The sequence below is a fragment of the Varroa destructor genome, unplaced genomic scaffold, assembly GCF_002443255.2.
Source record: "Varroa destructor unplaced genomic scaffold, Vdes_3.0 BEIS01000002.1, whole genome shotgun sequence".
NCBI classification, from domain to species: domain Eukaryota; kingdom Metazoa; phylum Arthropoda; class Arachnida; order Mesostigmata; family Varroidae; genus Varroa; species Varroa destructor.
In genome coordinates, this window is record NW_019211455.1 from 26094663 (window position 1) to 26117287 (window position 22625).

General features: G+C 44.3%; 1 protein-coding gene and 1 long non-coding RNA gene across 5 annotated transcripts in view; one reads left to right on the forward strand and one right to left on the reverse strand.

Moving 5' to 3' along the window:
* The first annotated feature begins 6707 nt into the window (after positions 1-6707).
* LOC147757594 (uncharacterized) lies at positions 6708-12328 on the forward strand. Its single transcript, XR_015322242.1, has 2 exons — positions 6708-6810; positions 8750-12328. It is a non-coding gene; the product is annotated as an uncharacterized LOC147757594 (long non-coding RNA).
* Positions 12329-15333: 3005 nt separating this feature from the next.
* The window catches only part of dve (SATB1_N and homeodomain domain-containing protein dve), a 135498-nt gene continuing 128206 nt past the window's right edge, over positions 15334-22625 (reverse strand). For all 4 annotated transcript variants that reach the window (XM_086981576.1, XM_022794804.2, XM_022794803.2 and 1 more), the window contains 2 exons: positions 22021-22421; positions 15334-21655 (listed from right to left, as the gene is read on the reverse strand). In XM_086981576.1, coding sequence (XP_086837702.1) covers positions 20471-21655; positions 22021-22421 — 1586 coding nt within the window. In that variant the 3' untranslated portion in view covers positions 15334-20470. The remainder of the gene's footprint in view (positions 21656-22020; positions 22422-22625) is intronic.

Sequence of the window (22625 nt, forward strand, 5' to 3'; positions counted from 1 at the left end):
TCATAAATGCCCAAACTAATAACATGTTCAACAAATAGCGTTCAACAATAATGTGCTTTCTGAATGTTTGTTTGAACGCTACAGGGTTGTCTTTATCTTGCGCGCAGGTCACATCTCTGCCATGCTCCTTAATTACTGAAGTCATGATAGATATATTATTCCTTGAATACCCTCGAAGTTAGAAAGCTTTGCGAGAAAAAACTTAGGGAAAAGCAGCGGTGTTCGCGGCTGAGAGCGCGCGTTCGCAAACATGTCTTCTCGTTCGGCCATAAGGTAGAGTTCAAATGATGTAATATCCTGTTGTGCTTCAATGCTGCTATCCTCGGCTCTCGTGACCCAGTCTTTGAGCTAGTTGCATTTGCACAACGACACATAAATAGTTCCACTATCTATTTAATATGTATATGCAAATGGAATGGGTTCCGAATGGGAGCAATTGAAAGGCAATGGTTATCGAAAAGATTACCTTTCCTCAAAGCAAGAGTAATGCTAATGCGCTTAGTTAAGCCCCTGACGCGTCAATATTTGACGACAGAGATCGTCAGCTGTCAGTGAGAGCTTTGTACGTATCTCGTACAAAGACGTTTCGTAGCCTGGTCCGTGCAGCACGGTCCACGACTAGCAGCATGTTTCGAGCGATTTCGCCTGCCATCTGCGGATAGATATCACTTTCCCAAAAACTATTACATATGGAGGCAATAGTTCTTACCGCTGCCTGTCGCTATCTTCCAAGTAATTTAAGATGAGATTGCGGCCGCTGCTGCTACTACTGGCAAAACATTTTAACAGCTCGCACTACGTGCCCCAAGTCCCGTAGTTGGCCCCGCCAAAAGCTCAGCGACAACGTGGCCTGCCCCCACTCCTCGTCTTGTCCGTTTTCTTCTTCCTTGGCTTGCGCTTGTGCCTGCTCCCTTTCTGCGTTCCGCAGAGTCCTGCCGAGTGGAGAGCATCAATGGCAACAACAGCGGCAGGAAAAGCGTATCCGGCGATCTCGTTCGTTTGCTCACCCAGTTTTCTCTATCCCGCCGCTCAGCGGCCCCCATAGCAGACTATCATCCCCACATACGGGTGCATGTACCTATATGTGTACACATACACCTATGACGCACCAGCAGCCTCCGAGCCCCATCATGCCTTTACGGCCGCCGCCGTTACAACCCGTTCTTCCACACGGAGTCCAGCCGTCACTAGTCCCTACGTCGAAGCCGCAAAAGCAGTTCCACATCCTTCGTAGCCAGTGTAGTACTATTTCTATAGCCTAGGTTTCGGCCTCGGCTGGCGCCGCTGCCCTCGTGAAAAGAACGCCATCCATCCAACCCTATCGCTAGCTACCACTGGCGCGAGCCGTCTACTGCCCCCGCAGCAAACGCGACCAACACCATCATCACCATCGCTGCCATCGCCGGTACCATCGTTACAAAGCAATGGCCATTTCCAGTGACGCGGCGGTTGCTCGTGGTCGACGCTTATGGTAGCAGCAACGGTACCAAAAGCGATCCCGGAGAGCCGTGGTAGCCGACTCGCCTAGCCGCCGCCGCCGTCAGCAACAGCAGCAGCACTTTTTTAGCTCTTTGGCCTCGTCGAAAAAAAGCACCGTACATCTCGTATGTTTCACGCCCCCTCGCAACCGCTGTAGCGGGAAAGAGTGGCAGAAACGCAAGCGTTTGAGCGCATTTAAGATAGAAGCAGGCAGGCGAGCGGACAGGCAAGGGGAGCCATCGTCGCGCGGCTTCGTTGTCGTCGTCATCGCGGAGTTGTTGGGGCCGTGGTCCGGCGCAAGTACTGCTTGTGCTGCCGCCACCGCTGCTAGTCGGTGGTCGGCCAGTGGCTTCTATAGCAAGAAGAAGGGTTTATCTCAAACGACATTGATAATAAAATTACTTTTTGCTTCCCCTTAGACTCCCGACTTCTCCCCTCAAAACGACCCTCTTCTCTCGCCTTCTTCCCATCGTAGTTCTCTTCGTCGCTGTAGTCGTCACAACAACGAAAAAGGCTGTAGAAGCCTTCAGAAGTGGCGCAGCCTTCAGCGGAGCTACGATGCGGTGCGCCCTCGAGCCACGTTTGGCCGAATGGGGCAGAGAAAGGAGACCATGTTAGCAATTGCAGAGCACAGGGCCGCCCTCCTCCGATGCGATGGGCGCTTATCGCGGACATGCCATCCACACAAGAGTGAGGTTACGATTACACCCACCACTGCGTGTGCCCAACCGAAGACAGAGACACACAGACGTCGCTACTAGCCACATACGAGCGCTGTATATACGTAGTAGCACAACGGCGAGCTACGCAAGTAAGATGGCCGGCAAACATCCACACACACATACATCGAATAAAACTCCCTACAAGTCATTATATTATACTAACGCGCTGCATCGTTCAACCGAAAGCTAGAGAAACACTGATAGAGCTAGCCAGGGACGATCGCGCTGCTGAGATAGAATAACAGAGAAACAGGATGGTGATCAGCAAGAATCAGTAGCAGGCGGAGATTGGCGGCCATGGGTCACAGGTAGCCAGCTCATGAAAAGTACTGCTACTAGTACTACAAATATAACTGTTAGAGCACAGATAGGCAGGCAGACCGATATCCTTCTTGCACGCACATGCGGCAGGGTATTGCCGTAAACCCCCAGATCGTCCCTTCCAAAGCCAACCAAACCCGTTGGTGTCTTTCGCGCCCCGGACGAATGGATCGCTCTTGATTTTTGACCCGACAACGCTTCCCGCCTTGTTCCCGGGCCTTAATTCTATACCAGTCCTGATTTTCGCTTTCGTCTTACTCCTTCTGACGTTTCCGATATCTTACTCGTAGAGATATCGTATCTGCGATTGAACCGCGGTCCCCGAAATGACAAAATAACTACTGACTTTTCGCCTATCGTCGGCCGTCAGAAACATCGAACTGAGGGAACGGAACCGTAGTTGAGATCGAGCAGGACCAGGAATTGTTCGAACAATTCAACAAGAAAGAGAGGTACAACGAAAAAGATAGGTTCAAAGGGAAATTCCGTTCGTTGCGTTTTGGACTTCATCTTTCTCTTTATCTCGTTTATTCAAGGCTACCAGTTCTACGGCACCGTTAGTCAGTGCACGTTGGTCCGTTTATCGGCAGCCTAGATAGATGGAGAACGTGCATACATTTGCCCAACTGCGTCGTGATCGCTTGGGCACGGCGATGACTACAGGCTCCAGGAGAACAGCTCGGACTTTTTCGCAGATTTCCCAGTCTCACTCTTCCACACTTGTTCTCGCAGAGGTTGGCCATCAGATTGCGCCCGAGATGGAGTGCGGCGTAAACGGGCGTAGAACCAGAGTTTGCCTGTCGGCCCTTCATACGCTTTTGAAGTTCTACGAGTAGGAGGCGATTCGATTGAAACGGCGGAATTCTCGACACCGGTTGACCAAGGAACATGGAAGTCCGCCCCAAGTCAGAGGGTGCTGTGGAACGAGACTCGGAAAAGGCATAAGCAGATGTCCGAAGCGACGGCAACACGAGGAAGAGCTCACCTCGACTCTAGAATGACCTTAGATATGCAGACATGACTTGCTCGAATTGCGTCGACTGATCGCGGCATTGAGATATAGGCCCATACGTTTTCTCTTTCCTCTCATCGTGTATTCGTTTCTGATCGGAAAGGTTCCCTTCCTTTGTTCGCGGCTCGGAAACGCACGATGTTTTTGGCCCTTCTCGCTTTCTGTGCTTCTCGCTTTTTCCTAATATCTTTGTGTGGGGGTTGCGAAATGGAGGCAGCAGAGAGTTTCTGTGGTTGCTGCTTGACCTCGTCGCCTTCCTTCTGTAACCGTAACACCATCTCCTCATTTACTGCACTGTGTACTTTACCTTTTGCCTCTGTTCGAATAGCATATGCGTTGGCGCCGAACCAAAAATTGCCCCAGTTTATTTCATCTACCACCGTTTACCTCTCCCGTTCATGTTAGCTCTGTCTTTTGCAAAGATTTCTTGAAAGAGATGACTTGAGGTCGGGGTGTAATATCCGCTTCGTTTACGCTCGATAAATGTTATGGTCGACTGGCACTTCTCAATTTAGAAGGGACTACTTGTACTTGACCTTTGGCCTGTTCTGCCGAGTACCGAGAGGGCGATCGACTGGTTGGCTGGGTTCGTTACTGGCGAGAGCTAGCGGAAACGCTATGGATGGATAACTAATCGATCGGATGCTGGTCCATGTTGTCCATCCGCTACCGCGTTGATTCGTTATGCAGGCTAGTTCATTGCCCTGAGAGAATATGGCTGGCCATCGCAAAACAGGCCGCACATTCTAATCGGCTAAATTGATGGTAATGGGACCAGTTTTACGATAAATATCATTGGACATACTAGAGGAAATCTACTTTGCAAGCTCGTCAACGTATGTATCATGCCACTTTTAATAATGCCATAATGTATTACGGGGTTTTCAGGTAACACTGATTAGCTTAGAAGAAACTACAAACACTAAATGATGAACATATAGTCGATGCCTTACGGCTATTGTGGTACGCTCAAAACTGCTTGTTCCTATTTCTTAAGGACCAATTTTGCCATAATAAAATAATATGGCGCCATGAGAACTACCGATTGTCCCGGTATTTTTTAATGCTACAAAAGTATCGAATGCAATCGTTGAGCCTACCATTCATACCCGTATAAGTCGTACGTAAAACGAACGGTGATAGCTCAGATTGCCTGGACGCCTATAACGCCAATGCTTCTAGCGAGTGTTCGTCTCATCAGTCAGACCAAATACAGTTCTGACAATTTCCAATAAACCTATAAATAATAATATAGGTAAATAAATAAAATTCAGCTATTGGACTGACGATAAATGGAAAATTTATCAATAGCATATACATGTGATATAATCTGGTCGTGCCCTAAGGAGCATTGTTTTGATCCGTTACTAAGCTTAACTCTATTGCTTGCGAGCTTGTTGCTATTGTCCTGCATCAAATATGTGTGAACCGCTATATAAAAGTCTGTATATGTAACATTTGCAAAAATATACGCTGCATGAAGCCATAGCGACCATATTGGACGCGTAAAATGTCAGTAGTCAAGCAAGTTGTTGAAGTATAGCTTACGTGAACTATCGCGTAAGTTCATATCTATTACCGAACTGGATAAGTATAGTCAAGTAAGTGACGTTGTAACTATGGTGGCACTGTTTAATGCGCAGAGTAATCACTCGTGTGATCGAACAGACAAAATGTTGTTGCACGAAGGCCTATTTGTATTTGTGAAGATTTTCTGTGATGATTGCTGATGGCCTATTTTGCTTAACGCGACTTAAACACTGCGACGCGTGTTTCGTTGAACAAAGAATCAGGCCGAAGCAGGGAGGGCAAGTGGGGACAATCGATAAGCGACCAAGGGCACTCTGATTGTCCGCAGGGATAATCGCGTTTCGGCTGACGATCATTTGTCCACATCAAAAGCTAAATAATACCTGACAACAGGATTTCAATTAGCTACGGTTGTTTACTGCTGCCAGAGAAGGCAATGTTCCTCAGACGGCGTGTATTGGTCACCTAACAAATGTTCGATCGATAATTAAACGATCATAAATAGTACCGGCATGCGCTAGTTTTGTTAATCAACTACGCGAGGGGGTCAGTAATCTACAATGAGCATCGATTCGACCGTATCGGACATCAGTATTGACTAGTACGGGCAACTGTGAACTTTTCATGTGACGTCTAAGACAAAACACGAAATTTTAAAAACATATATATTATTCCTGATCGTCGGATTTCGTAGTTATTAAATGCGCGTAAATACACCCTTATCTCTCGCTACTCGAGGAGAAAAATCAGTCACTGCGATCATTTTCGTAGCGCGCCAGAACCGCTCTTCACCCTTGATCTAGCCGGTTCGAAACTAGAAACAGACGTGAGTCGAAATTAAGGCACAAGCAGACATAAATGTTGCCCCTCCATCACGCAGTAAATCTGCTCGAAATTTCCAACTTATTTATTCCCACAGTGGCATCTAATCCGCTAGCGGGTTCCATGCTAACAAATCAAACAGCTTACTTTTATTCCCCTGTCATTTATAAAGTAAGGTGGAAACTATAAAAAGATTACGCTACGAAAAACGCGGAGAAAAAGATAGCACACAGGTCTACGGTTGCCACCAGAAAAAAGGGCCACTGGCAGCTACAGCACAGATATTGACTAGCAAAAAAAAAAAAGCAAAAGTACTTATCTGATAGCGTACCTTCTCAATGAAAATTGGTCTTATTTAATGCAAAATAATTACAGTTAGTTTTCATGTTGGGCGCAATTGAACATTGAAGTTCATTTCCGGGTAGTTACGCGTACCTGGCTCACACAATGTCGGCTTATGACTGCTAGCAGGATACTAAATTTGACGTAACTTATCTGATTCTATTTTTAATCGTCTATCTGCCATAGCAAATTGTTTGGAATGTTGAAGTTGTTCAAATGTCGTCGCTCCGAGCTACTTTAAGCCATATCACAAATGTCTGTCTAACTGTTTGAGCGCCATGCTGGCTTCAAGCTTTCTGAATCTACCACGATTTTGCTCAACAGTATCCAATTGGCAAATCCGATTTTTTGCACTATCATATGATTTTTTTTTTGCCGTTAACCGGCTACCGGCATAGGTGGAGGCCAATTGTGCCAGTTTCGTCTTCGCTGGGCCTTGTACGCACGCGAGGGTAGCTGTCGCTCTTTCCACGGCCTTTCCTAGGCATTAACGAAAACCCGATGCCAGCAGAAGCGAGGCTGACCGGTGGCCTATTACACCTGTTGCCCGTACCATTTCCTTCGGCGTTTCCGACAACAAAGGTGCGTTACGGCAAATCGACTGGTTTCTCAGGTTTAGCACGTACAACAAATTATTTTCATTTTTAAGTGCACGCAGTACATAATCTGTTCCATCGATGTGCCCCTTGATGATAAGACAAGAAATACCGAGTCACTTGTTTTTGTACATGCATCTGATGATTTCATGGTAGAATTTTGTAAAATGTGTTATATATATATATGTATATATGTGTATGTGTGCAACAACGAAAGGGCAAATTCGTGTGGTGCTCTGAGCGCATACTTCTCTGTCTTGAAAAAAAGGACAGGTACCTTGTGACACGCTGCGCGGACAACATTGAGATAGATATATTAAAAAAATACTCTATATATATACGTATACATGTGTGTGCGGATGTTACGGTTTTATTTCGGTCCACATGCTTTTTGCCGTAATTTCAGAAAAAAAAAAGCTCCCTTGAATCCTCGAGTGCTACTTTACGAGCGTCATTTGCATGAATTGGATTACCATATCCGTTCCGTAATATATTACGGCACAGATCTTTCTATTTTATCTGGTCTTTCGTCAAGCGTGCCATAGTAGCAGTTCTATATAGAAGCAACTGACCTTCCCTGTTGGCATCAGCCCGGGCAAAAGGTAGATCGTTTTTAATTGATATTGCCGGCGATTTAACGCTGACGATCAGTTTCTGGCCAACATTCTAATATTGGCAAAGATCTTTTACCACTTACACATGAATCGTACCATAATCAATGACCTGAAATTGTCCTCCGTCAAGCGTCGCTGTGAGCCGACCTAAACAAGATGTAGTAAAAGTATTACTTTTTCCCTAGCGTCAATTATAAACAGCTTGCTAAAGGACGACGCGTTTCTGACGCACGCCAGCAATACTGAACATGCTACCGTGGTGACCAACGAAGAACCTCGTGTCACACATGATCGAACATTATAAACGCATATATCTATCTTCAATGAAAGTGAACTGACACTTCATGATTGTTAACTAGTGGGGTCGATAATGAGAGCCATAGCCATGGAAATGATGTCTATCAAAATAGCATTAGCACTTATTGGACGGAGTCGCTAGTTGAAATACGTATTCAGGTTCTGGGATTTCTTCTTTTTCGTCTAAAAGTAAGAGATAAAATGCTGAAAATATACGATAGAAGGGATTTTCTATCTGTCTACATAGAAATTCGCGGATGCAATGGTTACTAATCCCACTGAAAGGTCCCAATACGCAGTAACACAAATCATACTTTTATCTGTTTACTGAACAATCGATCCTTATCTACCTTAGACTTGCTAAATTTTATAATTCTAGTGTAATTTGTAAAAATGTATTTTGAAGTTAATTTTTGTAATGACTGTTGTATCATTGGTACATGAATTGTTTTATGAACCCGCCATCAGGAATCGCGAGCTAGACAGACAGGGTTTCCGGTCGTTTCGTTTGTGGTTTATGTACCAGCAAGTGAGCACTTCGTTGAACCTTTTATAGCGTAGTTTACGAAAAAAGTACAGGAGCCAGCCAAAAACTTCAACAACATGGTGTTGAAAGAACAAGCTGGCTTGATGTAAACAATGCTGTAGTTCACGCAATGTGACTAATGTAGTGACAGTGTCCTACACCGACTTTACTGAAAAAGAGATCGTTGTAGAAAGCAGACTGCGAAAATAACTATAGACAATGATTAATATCGCCGCTTAGCCTTAGGCATCATTACTATAGGACGATGTCTCAAATTCATTGGTTTAATTTAAATTAGTAGCGTTATAAGTATTTTCGCTGCTCGATGAAGTCTATTGTTACCTACCGCAGGCAATCTTCGTTTTGCTTCTGCTAACATCTTTGAACGTTCTGAGGTCGTTCGAAGGATCAGAAATGATAAGCTCGATTGCTAAATATATAATATTATCTGTTATCTAAGAGTTTGACTCTTTTGGATTGAATTCCAGAAGCAATGAGGTATCTGGTGGCCTTCACCGCATTTTGTGTTGCTCCCTTATCAGCCACCGAAACAGTAAATCATGGCTATTACGGGGGAGGTCTTGATTACTCTAGGTGGACTCTGAACAGCATGGGTGGATACAGGGTGGCACCGGTTGCCCATGCCGTCCCTCCGCAGACTCCTGCCGCAAACGAACATGTCACCACTGCCCCGATAGGCCAATTTACAAAATCGGCTCACAAGGAAGTTTACGCAGTAAAACCAATCTATGAGGAGCACTATAACAAGGAAGGTGCGCCTCCGCACGTAACAGTTAAATTCCACAAGCAGCCCGCTCCCGCCTACGGAATCCGTCCCAAAGGCCGTTCGACAACATTTATTCTACCCCCACTATTGAATCCAAAGATAGCGCCTATTGTTACGCTGACTAATAGATTCCCCAAAGACTGGTAAACAAAATATGTCCAGTGGGACAGTTATGCGTCGGCTATGGCAGGCCTCGAAAGGACATATTGTTGCAGGGTTAAAGGTGTGGTGTCGAATAAAGTACTCTGTTTAGATTTTAGATTTCCTATATGATCCTATTCGATTTGCTAAAGTACAAATAGCACTATATTTTTTAACATGTCCTTCCATTGCCAGCCTAGTGCGTACCGTACATTGTCAGAGACACCAGCGGGACCTGTATCAATAATTTACTCATTTAATGTAATGTAGATCATATATATGACTCGTCAAATGTGAGCTCATTGCTTAAGGCCAATGATCAATACCAAGGCCTATTCGGGATCATAGAAACAACTTGACATTGCGTTTAGAAAAAAGATATTTTTATCCTATCTACCAGTAATTATCATTGTAGATTTCTAAGCATGGAATAGCATGAAGAGGACGAAGGTATCAATTCACTTCCATTAAATAACATGGGAAAGTCAGCTGCATTGGCGGAGCCTGTTCAGCTTTAACTATAGTATAGGAAAGGGGCCCGTTCTTCAGTAACAAAAGTAGATACACACGTATTCAAACGAGGGCACTGACCAGTAAAACAGGCCAACCAAAACACCATCCATTACACGGCGGAGTTAAAGCACGTGTATTTATTCCTAGCAATTTACTAATCAATCATACGTTCCACCGCTAGGCCACTACATCGTAAAGCCACGTACATTACTATCGTAACGAGATTCGTATAATAGATAGCTTCGTGTCGATGAGCGTTAAGAAGTGTAAAGCGACGCGACCGATGTTGTTTTTTTTTTTTTATAATCGAAAAACACCATTAGCAGACGACAATAAATATCTAAACATACTCATCAATATAGATTATATGTGTGCGCTGTTTACAATACTGTATGATTAGGCGACTAGACACAATCTGGCTGTTAATTACAGAAAGGCGGTGTTATCATGTTGAAATTAAGCTTCACTCTTTATTGTAACTGGAACAGTTGAATAATCTAAACTTATCCTAATCTGACCTGTTTTCGATACTAAGGCGAAAAGCAAACAAGGGAAAGGAAGTTGTGCACAAGTCTTCAAAGGTGACCCTGTGGGATTTCGTCCCATTTTTTGTTATCTCAGACACTGTCCGGCTGAAGTTATGTTGAGCCGTAGAAAATTTGCGGGATTTCTAAGGGAATGTTAAGTAAACTTGGTCGAACCACCCGGACCGGTATTCCAATTTTTAATGATCCGGTTTGCTCGGTCTGTGTGGTGTGCGCACCCGTATTTCTATAGCCTAGTCAGAGTATCTTACTGCATGAATCCGATACGTGTGGGCGTCATGGATACAACGTATTTCGATGGAAAACCTTCTGTTCTATGAACAGCCAAAATGTTTCGTTAGCAAGCTTATTCTACGCTCCTTGACCTCCATCAGTACCCAAATGTGTCTACTGTTACCCTGCAATTAATCGATTGAAGCGTGTTTTTGCTTGTTCACAACATCTTTCAGCGTCAACGTATCGCCAAATGATATATTGTGATATCGTTTACCATAAAAGCTACATGTGTCTTATAACATAACATTCTAACGATGCTAAAGATAACTGTTTCGAAACTTCGGTAATACACGAAAGAGGCCGCGTTGTCTTGTCGAATATTCTGCTCTAAAAATTCTCTGTCGGTCATACCTGTTTAATTCTGCCGATTCTGCAATTGCCGCCCCAGCAGAAATATATGTACGTCAAGCCGGGCAAATACGAATACGGGCAGACAGAGCCCGACCCAGGCAGCCCAGTACATCATTTCGTCTTTGCAACCATTGCTGCGGCATTAGCGAAATTCCAGCGCCACACTGCATTTGATTTCGCCGTCTTATCTCTGATCTATTTATTGATATGAGGTTTGCGCTATACTGTCGGTACACAAACACAACGTTGGCTATGTTTATTTTCATTACCTGAATTTTTGTTGGTTACCATTCCAACCGATATATGATTCGGGCTTGTGTTTTGTCAAAGGACGCGGGTGAAATTTAGCACTTCCGCATAAACGCATCGATAAAAGCACTATAATCGAAATATAGTAAGCACCTAACACTGATATTTTCTATCGCCTAGAGCTAAATAATCGCACCGCACGATACGCACGCCGAGAATCCTATACGGCCGATAGTGGTCTACTTCGTTGGACCTTCATTTCTGTCTCAAGCTTAAGACGGGTTTACGAAGTGTGGGGTATTGGAAAATTTGAAACCCGTGGTAAGATTGCTTCGAGGGTCCTACGTAAAAAATGACCGAAGTTCGATCTCAGTTCGGCAATTTGTAGCCCTGAAAAATGTTTTCTACAGGAAACATCCAGTTGTCTGCGATGTCAACTTGACAGCGCCGGCGGTCGGAACCATAGCTTTAGTTAAGGGTTTTTCAACTAAGCAAAACGTTCTTAATTAGGCTGAAAACAGGATAGATAGTCGTAATGTAAATTGTTGTCTAGAGATGAGGAAAAAACCAGCAGATCGGAATAGCTTTGAAAATAATTTCGATTTCCGCCACTAGATGCGCTTTTCCGTCTAAATTTCCTAGGAAAAAGCTTCCCTTGCGTTTTTTTTCACCCCAAATCTGAGGCCATCCTCTTACGATGCCGACCTCGTTTCCGCACCACACTGCTGGACGGAAATTCGGACGGAATTCTGACTAATTCGACAATCTTCAAGAATGAGAACACCTAAATCGAATTTTTCATTACTAGGAATTAAATTAAACCTGATGGCTACTGGTAGAAAGCTACGACAAGAGCTCGTTATTGTTTTAAGCTAACGATGCACTCACCTACTGACATATTGATGCCTAAAGGTAGTTTCACGAGATACCAACAAATTAAAGAAATTCAACCCATACTAAAGTAAATGCACATTTTCAGATTTTTTTTTCAACAATATACCATTAGCATGGCGACGTTTATTTCTTCTTCTCCTCCTCCTCCTCCTCCTCCTCCTCCTCCTTCTCCTTCTCCTTCTTCTTCATCTTCATCTTCTTCTTCTTCTTCTTATTACTATTATTAATATTATTGTCTCCGACATCATCATCGAGTTATCCACTCTGATCATTACTGTCGTTATTATCATCATCGTCATCATCATCATCATCATCATCATCATCGTCATCGTCATCGTCATCATCATCATCATTATCATCGTCACATCTTGGTGGTATTTGCTGAGTCTTTTTACTGTGTCAGCATTACATCCATCCGTAGTTTCGCACATTGATATAATATGTAATTATAATAATTATATTATTCTTAATAATAATAATAATAGCGTTGTTCTCATCATTGTTACTGTCTCATCCGTTGAAAACACCACTAGATACAAAAAAATGCTTTATGTCGGCCCTTCTGCTCGTCTCATAGTCACGCACGCACGAACCCGTTTTTCCTACATATGTTGCCTTCAAGTCGTTCCCATCCTACGACTTGGCCTGAATCGTTATTGATCAGATTCGAAAATGAATGTATGCCTAGGCAGCTCAGAGATATGTGAATTCCCCGCGCTTAATTGATTATTTCGTTATTATCAATTAATATACTATTAAATATTTGAGTATTTTTTCCGCGAAGCTACTTTCGGTAGCAGTCTAGCGTTGAGGCTCTGTTCCCCTCTTTCTGATGGAGTACTGCACCGCCATTACTACAAAATGCCGTTATGCCATGAACGCATTTGAAAACAACGTATTGCCTCTCTTGAAGTTTGCTTGAATACAGAGAGCTGCTGGCCACAGTTTTTCGGATCGGTCCGCCCCCGGTGCTAGCGTACAGGGCGGTCGGGATAAATTCGGACATATTTTGAAAGGCTGTTTGTCGTAGTGGGCACGCGTTCATTCGCTACTATCGGTGCCAGAAGAAAGGTAGTTCTCTCCAAAATCAAACTCGAAACAAAAAGACGAAAGATCAGTGTCTAAAACATGAAGCCATATTGTTGTCTACGGCCACTAATAAAACGTAGCACGGAAATTTAGCATTGAGAGTTCCTGACAAGCTGTTCCAAGTGGGAACTAGGGCCGTGGTTAAGGCCAATGGCTAGGTAAAGCGATTCGTTCGTGAGGGCTATCCCGATCAGTATAAGCAAAAATATTATTCAGATACTTAGACGCGGCTCATAACGACGGGGGTTAGCAGTTTCGTTTCGAAATACCGAATTCATCCTGATCACCGCGTACGGCGATGTATTATTTATTTAAGCATCAATATTTTTTTCATCCGTCCCCCTGTAAGTTGGCGTCGTTTCAATTTCCATTTGACCGTCTAACGACCCCCTGAGCAGACTAATACCACCGAATTCAGCAGCGATTACGTCGTCGTATATGAAATTATTCCGCAGGATGCAGTTTCTATACAGGTTCAGACTGTTATGTCGTCTGTCGCCGTTCGTGTGACCATGATAATAGGCTTAATATGTAAATTTTAATTATAGTCACTACGACACGATCCTTATGATTATCATTGTTATTTTAATCAATATAGTAATTCATAGGTGTACCATAATGTTATAGCAAGATGGTCTTATTGTTCGTATTGCTTTTTACGACCAACGTGGCCAAGGTGACGTCTGCGTTTCGGGAAACACCAAAAAGGCGCACGGGGGAGAAAAAGAAACGTATAGCTATATCATTGTGTCTAAATATTTCTCCTTCTGCAAGGAAGACGTCTTCTACGAAGTTTTGTTCTACGAAGTTTGATTACGTTTCGAAAATGAAACAGCATTCTGGTAGAGTGTCGTTGTAGTTAATCAATCGTACGTTGGTTCAATGGCGAAACGTTTGCTGGCTTCTAAATTGGAAACGATCGTTTTGCGAAGTTTCGCTAATCTTTGTTGCAATATAAATATTTCGTCATGCAGAAATTTAAGCGGTGTCTTGAAGTTTCAAAATCACTGAATTAGCTTGTATTGCTATACATATGGTGTACCTCCTTGCTATTTCCTGAACTTCAACGATATATATATGTATACGATAGTGACAATCGTACACTCAGTATCTACAAGTCGTATAGCGGGGCCGGGAATACAGAGGAAAGACAAAACAGGATACTGCGGCATGGTAAAGCGGGTCGGGGTAAGGACGCGTCAGCCCTTGATCAAGATCGATTTTTTGCCTCTTCGATCTACGGCAACCTCTCCCTGTGTTCTCTCTGTCAGTCGTTTTCGACTTGTTCACTAATTTCTAATTCGTCCGTTCCGTAGAACATCTATCTCCCCCTGTTTTTGTTCAGGTTTCTGCTTCGGCAGCGCGACGACGCTTGAAGGCTCACACCTATAGCAACTAGGCTCCGTTTGGCCGCTAGCGGTAGCCACCTTAATCATTCGCTAGTGTTTCATTGGTCGTCAGATCGGCATCATCTTATCTAAACATTTGCATCCAATCCCATACTGATTAGGGTAGCCATCGATGATCATACCTTTACAACTTCGTTCATTTCACTTTCGTATCCCTAGCCATTCGTGTCAACGCCGCGTATCATAAGGGATTCCGTATCTTTCGCGTTCTCCTATTTCGATGCACACACATAATAGCCTTTGTTACTGTTAGATATTTTCGCTCATAATAATAGGTTTACTGTATTTGACGAAGATTTATTGCTATGACGAATAATTTAAGTATATATATATATATATATATATATATATATGCACTCTTCTACGTGTGTATATTTACTTGTTCAAAACTCGATCATCGTCTGCTTGATTTGGGTTTCATCGTGTCAATGCTCGTTGCAGATGTATCCGCCTGGGCAGGAATATAAGACACTTCCATTTTATTATTTACTGATATTACTTTCATTCGTAGCGCTGTAGCTGTTCCTGTCATTAGTCGATCACCGTTCCCCCTGCTTCGATCTTACGATCCTTATTTGTGTGTGTGTGTGTGTGTGTGTGTGTGTGTGTGTGTGTGTCTTCACTTAAGCTAGCTAGTTTTGTTGGAAGTCAGCGTCAAGTTGGTTTGTTTTCCGGAACAGAAAGTTCGAAAAAAATCAATCAATCGATCGATCGATGACGTTACAGAATCACAACCAGTACTGCTATGATCATCTGGACTAATTTTCTTTGCGCATCGAAAAGATAAATAAAGCAAAGCAAAAACGAAACAAGGAATATAAATTAAATAACATACTTTATTTGTTTTGAAAAATTTATAACCAACGTTATCCGTCTGTCTCGACAACTGCTCTTCCTAGATTCGCTGCCCAAGGCGCGGCGCGATTCGACTTGGGCTCTACTCATTCCGTCCTTCTATCCGTTATTCATTTTTGATGTTGTTAAAAATTAACAGAACTTGTATAATACTGAAAGTTCCGCCGCCATGAAGTTACTTTCGTAATTTTCCTCGTGATGTTGTTGTTATTATTATTACTGAACTGTTAAAAACATAGGTAACGGAATAAAAATTGTTATCGAGAATGTTTGAAGGCAATGAATCGGATACTGTTTCTCCTGAGCGATTTTGCCCATACGGTGTTCGTATGTCGAGTGTGCTATGTGCTCATAGGTCCATGCGAAGTACATTGATTGACCCGTGGATTGATTCATTTGCAGGTTGATTGAGTTGTTACTTAACAATAAAATTATGTTGGTGATTGTGATGCCGTTGATTGCGTTAAGGAATAACAGTAATGAGAAACCTGGGTTACTGACTGGGGGATTGGGGGAATGGGGCTTGCTGTAAGGTGATGCTCATCGTTGTTTATAGGGTATTCAATAGATGCAATATAGCTGTTGATCGTTTACATTGGTTTTCGCTAATAAAAAATACATATTGTGTAGTATTTGCTTCGTTATTATAAATCGATTGATTTTTTCGAGTGATTGTAGAAAGTCACCAGTCAGCCTGTTCTGTACGCTACATCCATTTTCTTCCATAGAAACAATTGTCAGTATGTCAATCAAGGCCAAAGTTCCTTGGAAACGTTGTCTGAATGATTACATTTTGCCTGAATCTTTATCAAAACCTCCATCTCCGCTTTCAATTCGGGTGCCTTCGGTAACGCTCCTGTCCTTAACTACTCCCACGATGCTCACTGTAGTATTTTTAGTAATATGGATGTTGGTGTTGTAAAGTATTGCTTTGCTGCCACCCTCCGTGTGCTTTTTTATAGGTGCCGAAGTTGGATAGTCGGAAAAATAATAATGTTCTATATAAATCGTGTGGTTGTTTTCCTTTTATTTTTATCATTGTTATGTATTATCATACTGACCTTATGTCCGGCTACATCATTTCCTTTTTATTCTGCCATTATATATATATATATGTTTACCTCATATAATATATATATATATATATATATCGAATAGCATTACTCTTACCATTGGTAATATTCTGTTACTCGTTATACGGTTCGTCCTTTGAGTTTGCTAATATTACTCCTTCTAATAATAGTGTTACCATTATCTATGCTATCTATATAATATCTCCGAGACTTGCTCTCATTTGGTGTACTGTTTTTGTTTTCGTCATCGTTTTGCGATATATACATGCCCGTCGAAGTAACTCGTGGGTGAACTCTGGTACCACCGACTTCTGCTTCCTTTGCCCACAATCCTCGCTTATCGCCTTGATCGCCCGCAACCTAGAGAAGACTCCGTTACTTGACCGCTCCCGCCAATCGTATTTGCTAAAGTAGCGTCTGCTATGAGGGCTGTCCTGCCCGAAGGTCAACCCGGAGGTACCGCCCAGGTTGACATGTAGCTGGTTCTTTGTCTGACTACTTCACCTGCGTGGTACGGTATTTGCCTCGGAATGTGAGCTTTCGTGTCGCTTGTCGCCCCCTGTGCATGTGCTGAGTTCTGCATGTATTCATGTGTGTATCAATCACGACAATTCTAACTGCTATAAAATGTCTTCGGGTATCTCGTGGTCGTTCTACGCTTAGTTATATTTCGTATGCGCTTTTTAGATCGCTAATGATCAGCTTATTTCATACGTGTTTACCCTACGCTACTATGTTGCCTAGACCTACTTACATACATCGGCATGCTCACAGTACCCGATACACAGAAGCAGACCGCTTTACCTTTCGTTCACTATCATTGCTATTCTGAATGGAGCACTACTGTTCTTTGTCATACATCACTGTCTCATTCGGCTTAAAGCGCAAGATGGCCTGTTCGAATGGAGTCGACGATCACGTAGACCAATATGTTCAGAAGATGTAATTTTTAGGTAGATCAGCGTACTGCCAAAACCAAGCTGCCCGCAGCAGTGTGCCCGGCTGTGAGTTCACGTCCGGCCTGCTATGCTCTCATCTGGAAACGTTATGATTTTCGATTTGTTAGTAGCTAATTTTTTCAAACCTGCTCGTACCTCTCGAACGTACTATCAGTGTCACTCATGAACGACGCCTGACTCCAAGCTCCTAGCTTATACTCATCAAACCCATGGACATCTCCAACAAGGCCTCGGCCCGCCCGGGTGAGATCAACACTTTGAGTATGCTGTTGTTTTTGTGAATGTTTATGCTGCCGCTGCCTGTGATGGTCGGCACAATCTCGCATCTCGTAGCTGAGGCATGGCCGAGAAGTGTGCCGTTCCCTCTCGGATCGTCGACACATTCATTGTTTGTCGGCCTCTACTTTCCTACCTCTGCAGTTCACGATCCAGTCCTCTCTGCTTGTCTGATAGTACTGCGCGCATGACAACTTAAAGCTGTGGACCTTAAATGGAAGCAAAAGCTCTGCTGATCATGATCAAGCACGCTGCTTCCTAAACGGCGTTTTGGCTACATCAAATAGAAAGCATTGTCACCATTAGTTAGCATCATGTTATCAATATTACTATCGTATAGTCACTATCTCTGTAGGGTATAGGTACCTCTTTCTGTGAATAGATGCATGTTGAAATGCGTTTGATGTTTTAGAACGATCACCACATTGTAGTTGTAGAATGCACCATTTATCATCTTATCAACTAATTGATGTGCGCGTATCGATTTATGCCAATGGCGCTCGGCCTTCGCAGAGTATTTTGTCGCATCTCGTTCGAAGGAGTCCTCGTTAAGTGGCAGCGAGTCGAAGAGACGGTATAGTTTGCTTCAGAAGACGATATCGAAAGCCCAAATATCTCCCCTCTGTCCTCACTCATATGCATGTCGTTACGCATAATTCTCTCTATTATTTGTTTATATCTATATGTGTGTGTGTGTGTGTGTGTATGTGTGTATACTTGTCAGTGTTGTGGGCCTTCTCTTCCGTACGTCAAGTTGCTCAAAGCTTGTAGTACGGTGTGTGTATGTTACCACGCAGCGAGAAGCATACGATGATACACGTAACAGGGTTGTGCCAGCGTTCGCCGGCGCTGGCAGTCAACAACAATCAACGTAAATCGGCGCGTATATGATAGAGTGTGGTACAATAGCGTAAATGCAGAGTCCGTGCAAGTGGATTGCAGAATTACGATAATAACCAAGACAGAAACACGAATAATATTAACATATACAAATAATCGTTAACGCTTGTTTATAGAACAATTAAAATAATTATATATAGCTTTAATTAATTCATTCTATCATCGTCTATGTAAAAATAGAGAAAACTCAAAACGGATGGCATTGCCGTGGCAGGACGAGTACAGTTCTACTGCATCAGTGGAACTAGCCAATACTTCATGTTCCTCCTCATTTGCCGTCGAGTACCTCACTGGCGGGGAAATCAATTTTGCTTTTGTGTCCTCTCTCTCTCTCTCTCTCTCTCTCTCTCTCTCTCTCTCTCTCTCTCTCTCCCTATGCAACCCTTTTACCCCCAGTGTACAGGGCCAAGCAAGCAACGCTCGACCATCCGAGCCCTTCCGTGTACTTTTGTTCGACATGCAAAACGCGCAATTTGCGGGTACCCGCGCTGCCCAAAAACGTTCAAGCGGAATGTTTGAAATTTGCCCCCGACCGCCTTCTGCTGCCATAATCTTCCTGCCCTCTCCCCTGCCCAACATTTTGTCCCTGCCCCAATTCTTTTTCCTAGAGTCTGACATATTTGCTTCCCATATCGTATTCGGCTGCTACTCCCTGTTGATTGCCGAGTGACAAAAGGTCAGCGAAGCTGAGCAAAAAAGAAACAAAACGTTTTCGGCGATATTCTCTGAAACTGGTGTAGCGGAATGTAGTTGCGCCGTATTTAACTCGTCGATCGCCATATTGATTTTCGTCGGAGGCGGTAAGACAGTACGAGCGCCGACGTTGAGCAGACGAACCCACTCCAACAGAATTACGTGGCGGCGCGCATGCACATCAGGGTGCTCTTGATCGTTATGGATTCGTGAATGACTAGAGTACTAAAACTTGTCTTTGTTCAATACGATTTACTACTTTTACTGTTTGTTATTCTATCTATTTGATTGAACCTTTTTGTATTATCTGTGTGGATGTATGTGTGAGTGTTTCCGCCATTGTTTCAGCTTTTGTCTTGTTCCCCTCGTTTTTTGACCTGCTGTTTCTGTTAGTAACGCTCGTTAGAGGTTCGTCCTGTCGTTTTGCTAGCTCTTTTGGTGGCTAGCTACTCCTTACTTTCGAGTTTGGCGGAGCTCTAACACAGACGGCACCTATTAATGCCGTCGTCGTTGCCGTATACGTCGCCACCATCGATGGCCATAAACAAACATTTCATGTGTATTATACGATGTGTTTTAATTTTAATGTTCACTATTGTTGTTCTTTCTCTGTTTGTTTCGGAAGGAGACAGCTTTGTTTTTATTTGGCTTGACGAAAAGCAAACGATGCGAGGCGGACGTTTGACGTCAATGTCCACCGTATTGCCTCTCCATCGACAAGAATAATTCGTTTTTCAACTTATCATTAGTAGTTCGTCGTGCAGTGTATTGTATCATAGAATTAAATGCACTTCTTGGTTGCCGTGGTCCTTTCGTTGGTTGGTTTTGTCGAGTGACACTCGGCAACTCCGAATGAAGCTGTAGGTAAAGCTGATACTGGATCGCTGAGCTAGTACGAGTCCTTAATTTCCATCTTCGGCCCCTTTCTCTATCCCTGCACCGCGGAACAGCTGCGACATCTGCCTGTTGTGTCGCCAACTGCGATATGCAACTCGTCCTTCCTGAGGCAGCAGCAACAACAAGAGTCGATTGGTTAGTTCTCCATCGGTTCTCGCTTGCAGCGGTAATCGTAATTCCAAATAGTAATAATAATGTGAGGTGCAGTACATCTGTCGTAGATTTTCTAGGTCTGGATGCATTATCGTTCTTTTCACCATCTTGTTTTCTTAATTATTTCCTGCTGTTGCTGAGAATATTATTCAGGATGAAACGGTTGTTTCGACTGAGGGAGGAAGTCCCGACGAGGTGGCCGACTTCTCGATCCGCTTGTACTTCGCTCGGCGGTTCTTGAACCAGAACTGCACGTTGCGGGGCTCGAGCTTAGGAAACTTCTGTCGGTACTCCATGGCGTTCAGCTCCGCTGTGAATTCCTCAATTTGCGCATGGTGCGGATGAGTCGTCACCTCATTAAACCACTTCTCCAATTTAGGCACTTCGGACACGGGGTCGATAAACGTTCGATTTCGTTTGCGGCCTGCCTCCAGCGGGCCGCCAGCAAAATGGCCATTAGGCGCTAACCCAGTCGGTTGTAGACCTTGGAATGGCACACCAGGTAGCGCCACCCCGCCATAAACGCCAGCGCCATATAGTGCTAAATTCGACGCCTGCTGTTGCGCATTGGCAATGCGGTTTTCCCAGGCTATCTCGTTGTCGTGCTCGCCATCGGGATCGGTCTCTTCGCGTTCAGGCTCGTCATCATCACTGGCATCGCTTTCGGCACCATCTTTGGCGAGGCCTTCTTTCGATGAGTCGGCGCTATCGTTGTCGGCCTCGCTCGAACAGCTTTGCAACTTGACACCAGCCGGTTTTACACTAAGGTCTAACGACGCGGCCTGTTGATGCTGTTGCGCCTGAGTGGCTTGCATCACTGCCGCTAGATGGTGCCAACCCAACCGCTGTTGCGCTTCGGCTAGTCTTCGTTGATACTCGTACTCTTTCCATTTGTCGAGTAATCCCGGAGCACCGCTAACAGCGTCGACGCCAGATGCGTTCAATGGAAGCGTCTGGTTAGCGGTCGTAAGTTTGGGCGGGGGTGATACGCTTGCCTCGCGGTCGCTTTCAATATCTTGGTCTCTCGTTGATCCGGGAGAGCATGGAGCGCCCTTGTCTGGACTGGAAGCCGACAGGGACACCGAAAGTGACCCTGCCGTTAACTGACCCGGCGCGACGATCTGAAGCCGGCGGCGCTTGTAAGCCGCCCGCGCGTTCTTGAACCAATACACCACATTATTCACATTGAGCAGCTTGTCGCGATTGAGCGCCCGTCGCGCTGCGTTTAACTGCTCAACGTAGTCCTGAATCTGGACACGTGTGGGGTGTTGGTCCCTCTGGAACCACGCGTGCAGCTGTGGCACCTCCGTCTCCGGGTCGAACGTCGTACGTACCTGAGCCAATAACATAAGAACAAAACTTACTATTAATTTCCTCATTAAGTTACTCACATTTACAAGCATGCAAGCAAAAAACTCTTACAACTAAAATATTTCGAATCTTTCATTACGGGAACGGCGCTTAGTTCGGGCCGACGGATTACTACGGATGATAACCCTGGGAGCACCTCACCGTAACTTGTCCACCACAAATCCATATCCTGGATCAGACTGTCACGTAATCCAAAATAGTTAAGGCCTATAGGGATATATAAAAGCTTGAAAAGATTTACCACTTGTCTCTGTAGCGGTTTCTGTTGGACCTATGCCCAGTATCATACCATCCTCTGCCCCTTATCGACAGTTCAGGCTCAACTTACTCGTGGTTTACTAGCATGTAGTTTATCGTCGTCGAACCGCGTTAGCTGGCCGTTTGAGTGAGGCGCGTGCGCCCCGTGTGGTACGTGCGGCACCATCTTCGCAGCAACACTAAAATCCAGCACCTCGGTGTCCGCTTGTCGCTTGCGGCCAAGTGGAAGTGCGGCCAGTCCAGCAGGGTGCGCGGCCTGCTGCCCGCCAGCGCCTTGGGAGAGCTTGGGAGCGTTCTCGATGAACGTTCTCAATATCTCCTCACGTCGCTCTGGACTAAACATGCCCTGATTAAGTGCGCCCGTGGCAGCTACACCACCGTGTGATACCCCACGCTTTTCGTTAGCTAACGTCTGCAACAGCGACTGGTAAACCTGGTCAGAAACAGCCGACTCCGGAATGCTAGCTTTACCTGTGGACATTTTTGAGCCGTTTCAATGCGACAGGACAATATATATTAGGCAGTATGTTAGAGGTATGCAGGTTTGAGCAACTCAACACATTGCAGTATGCTATGCAAAGGGCAATACGGAAAAGAAGCAACAAGCTCGGTGCAATTCTAAGTGGCAATGCAAGCAAGTTATTTGTACGCAATAGTGAAACAAAAACATGCATA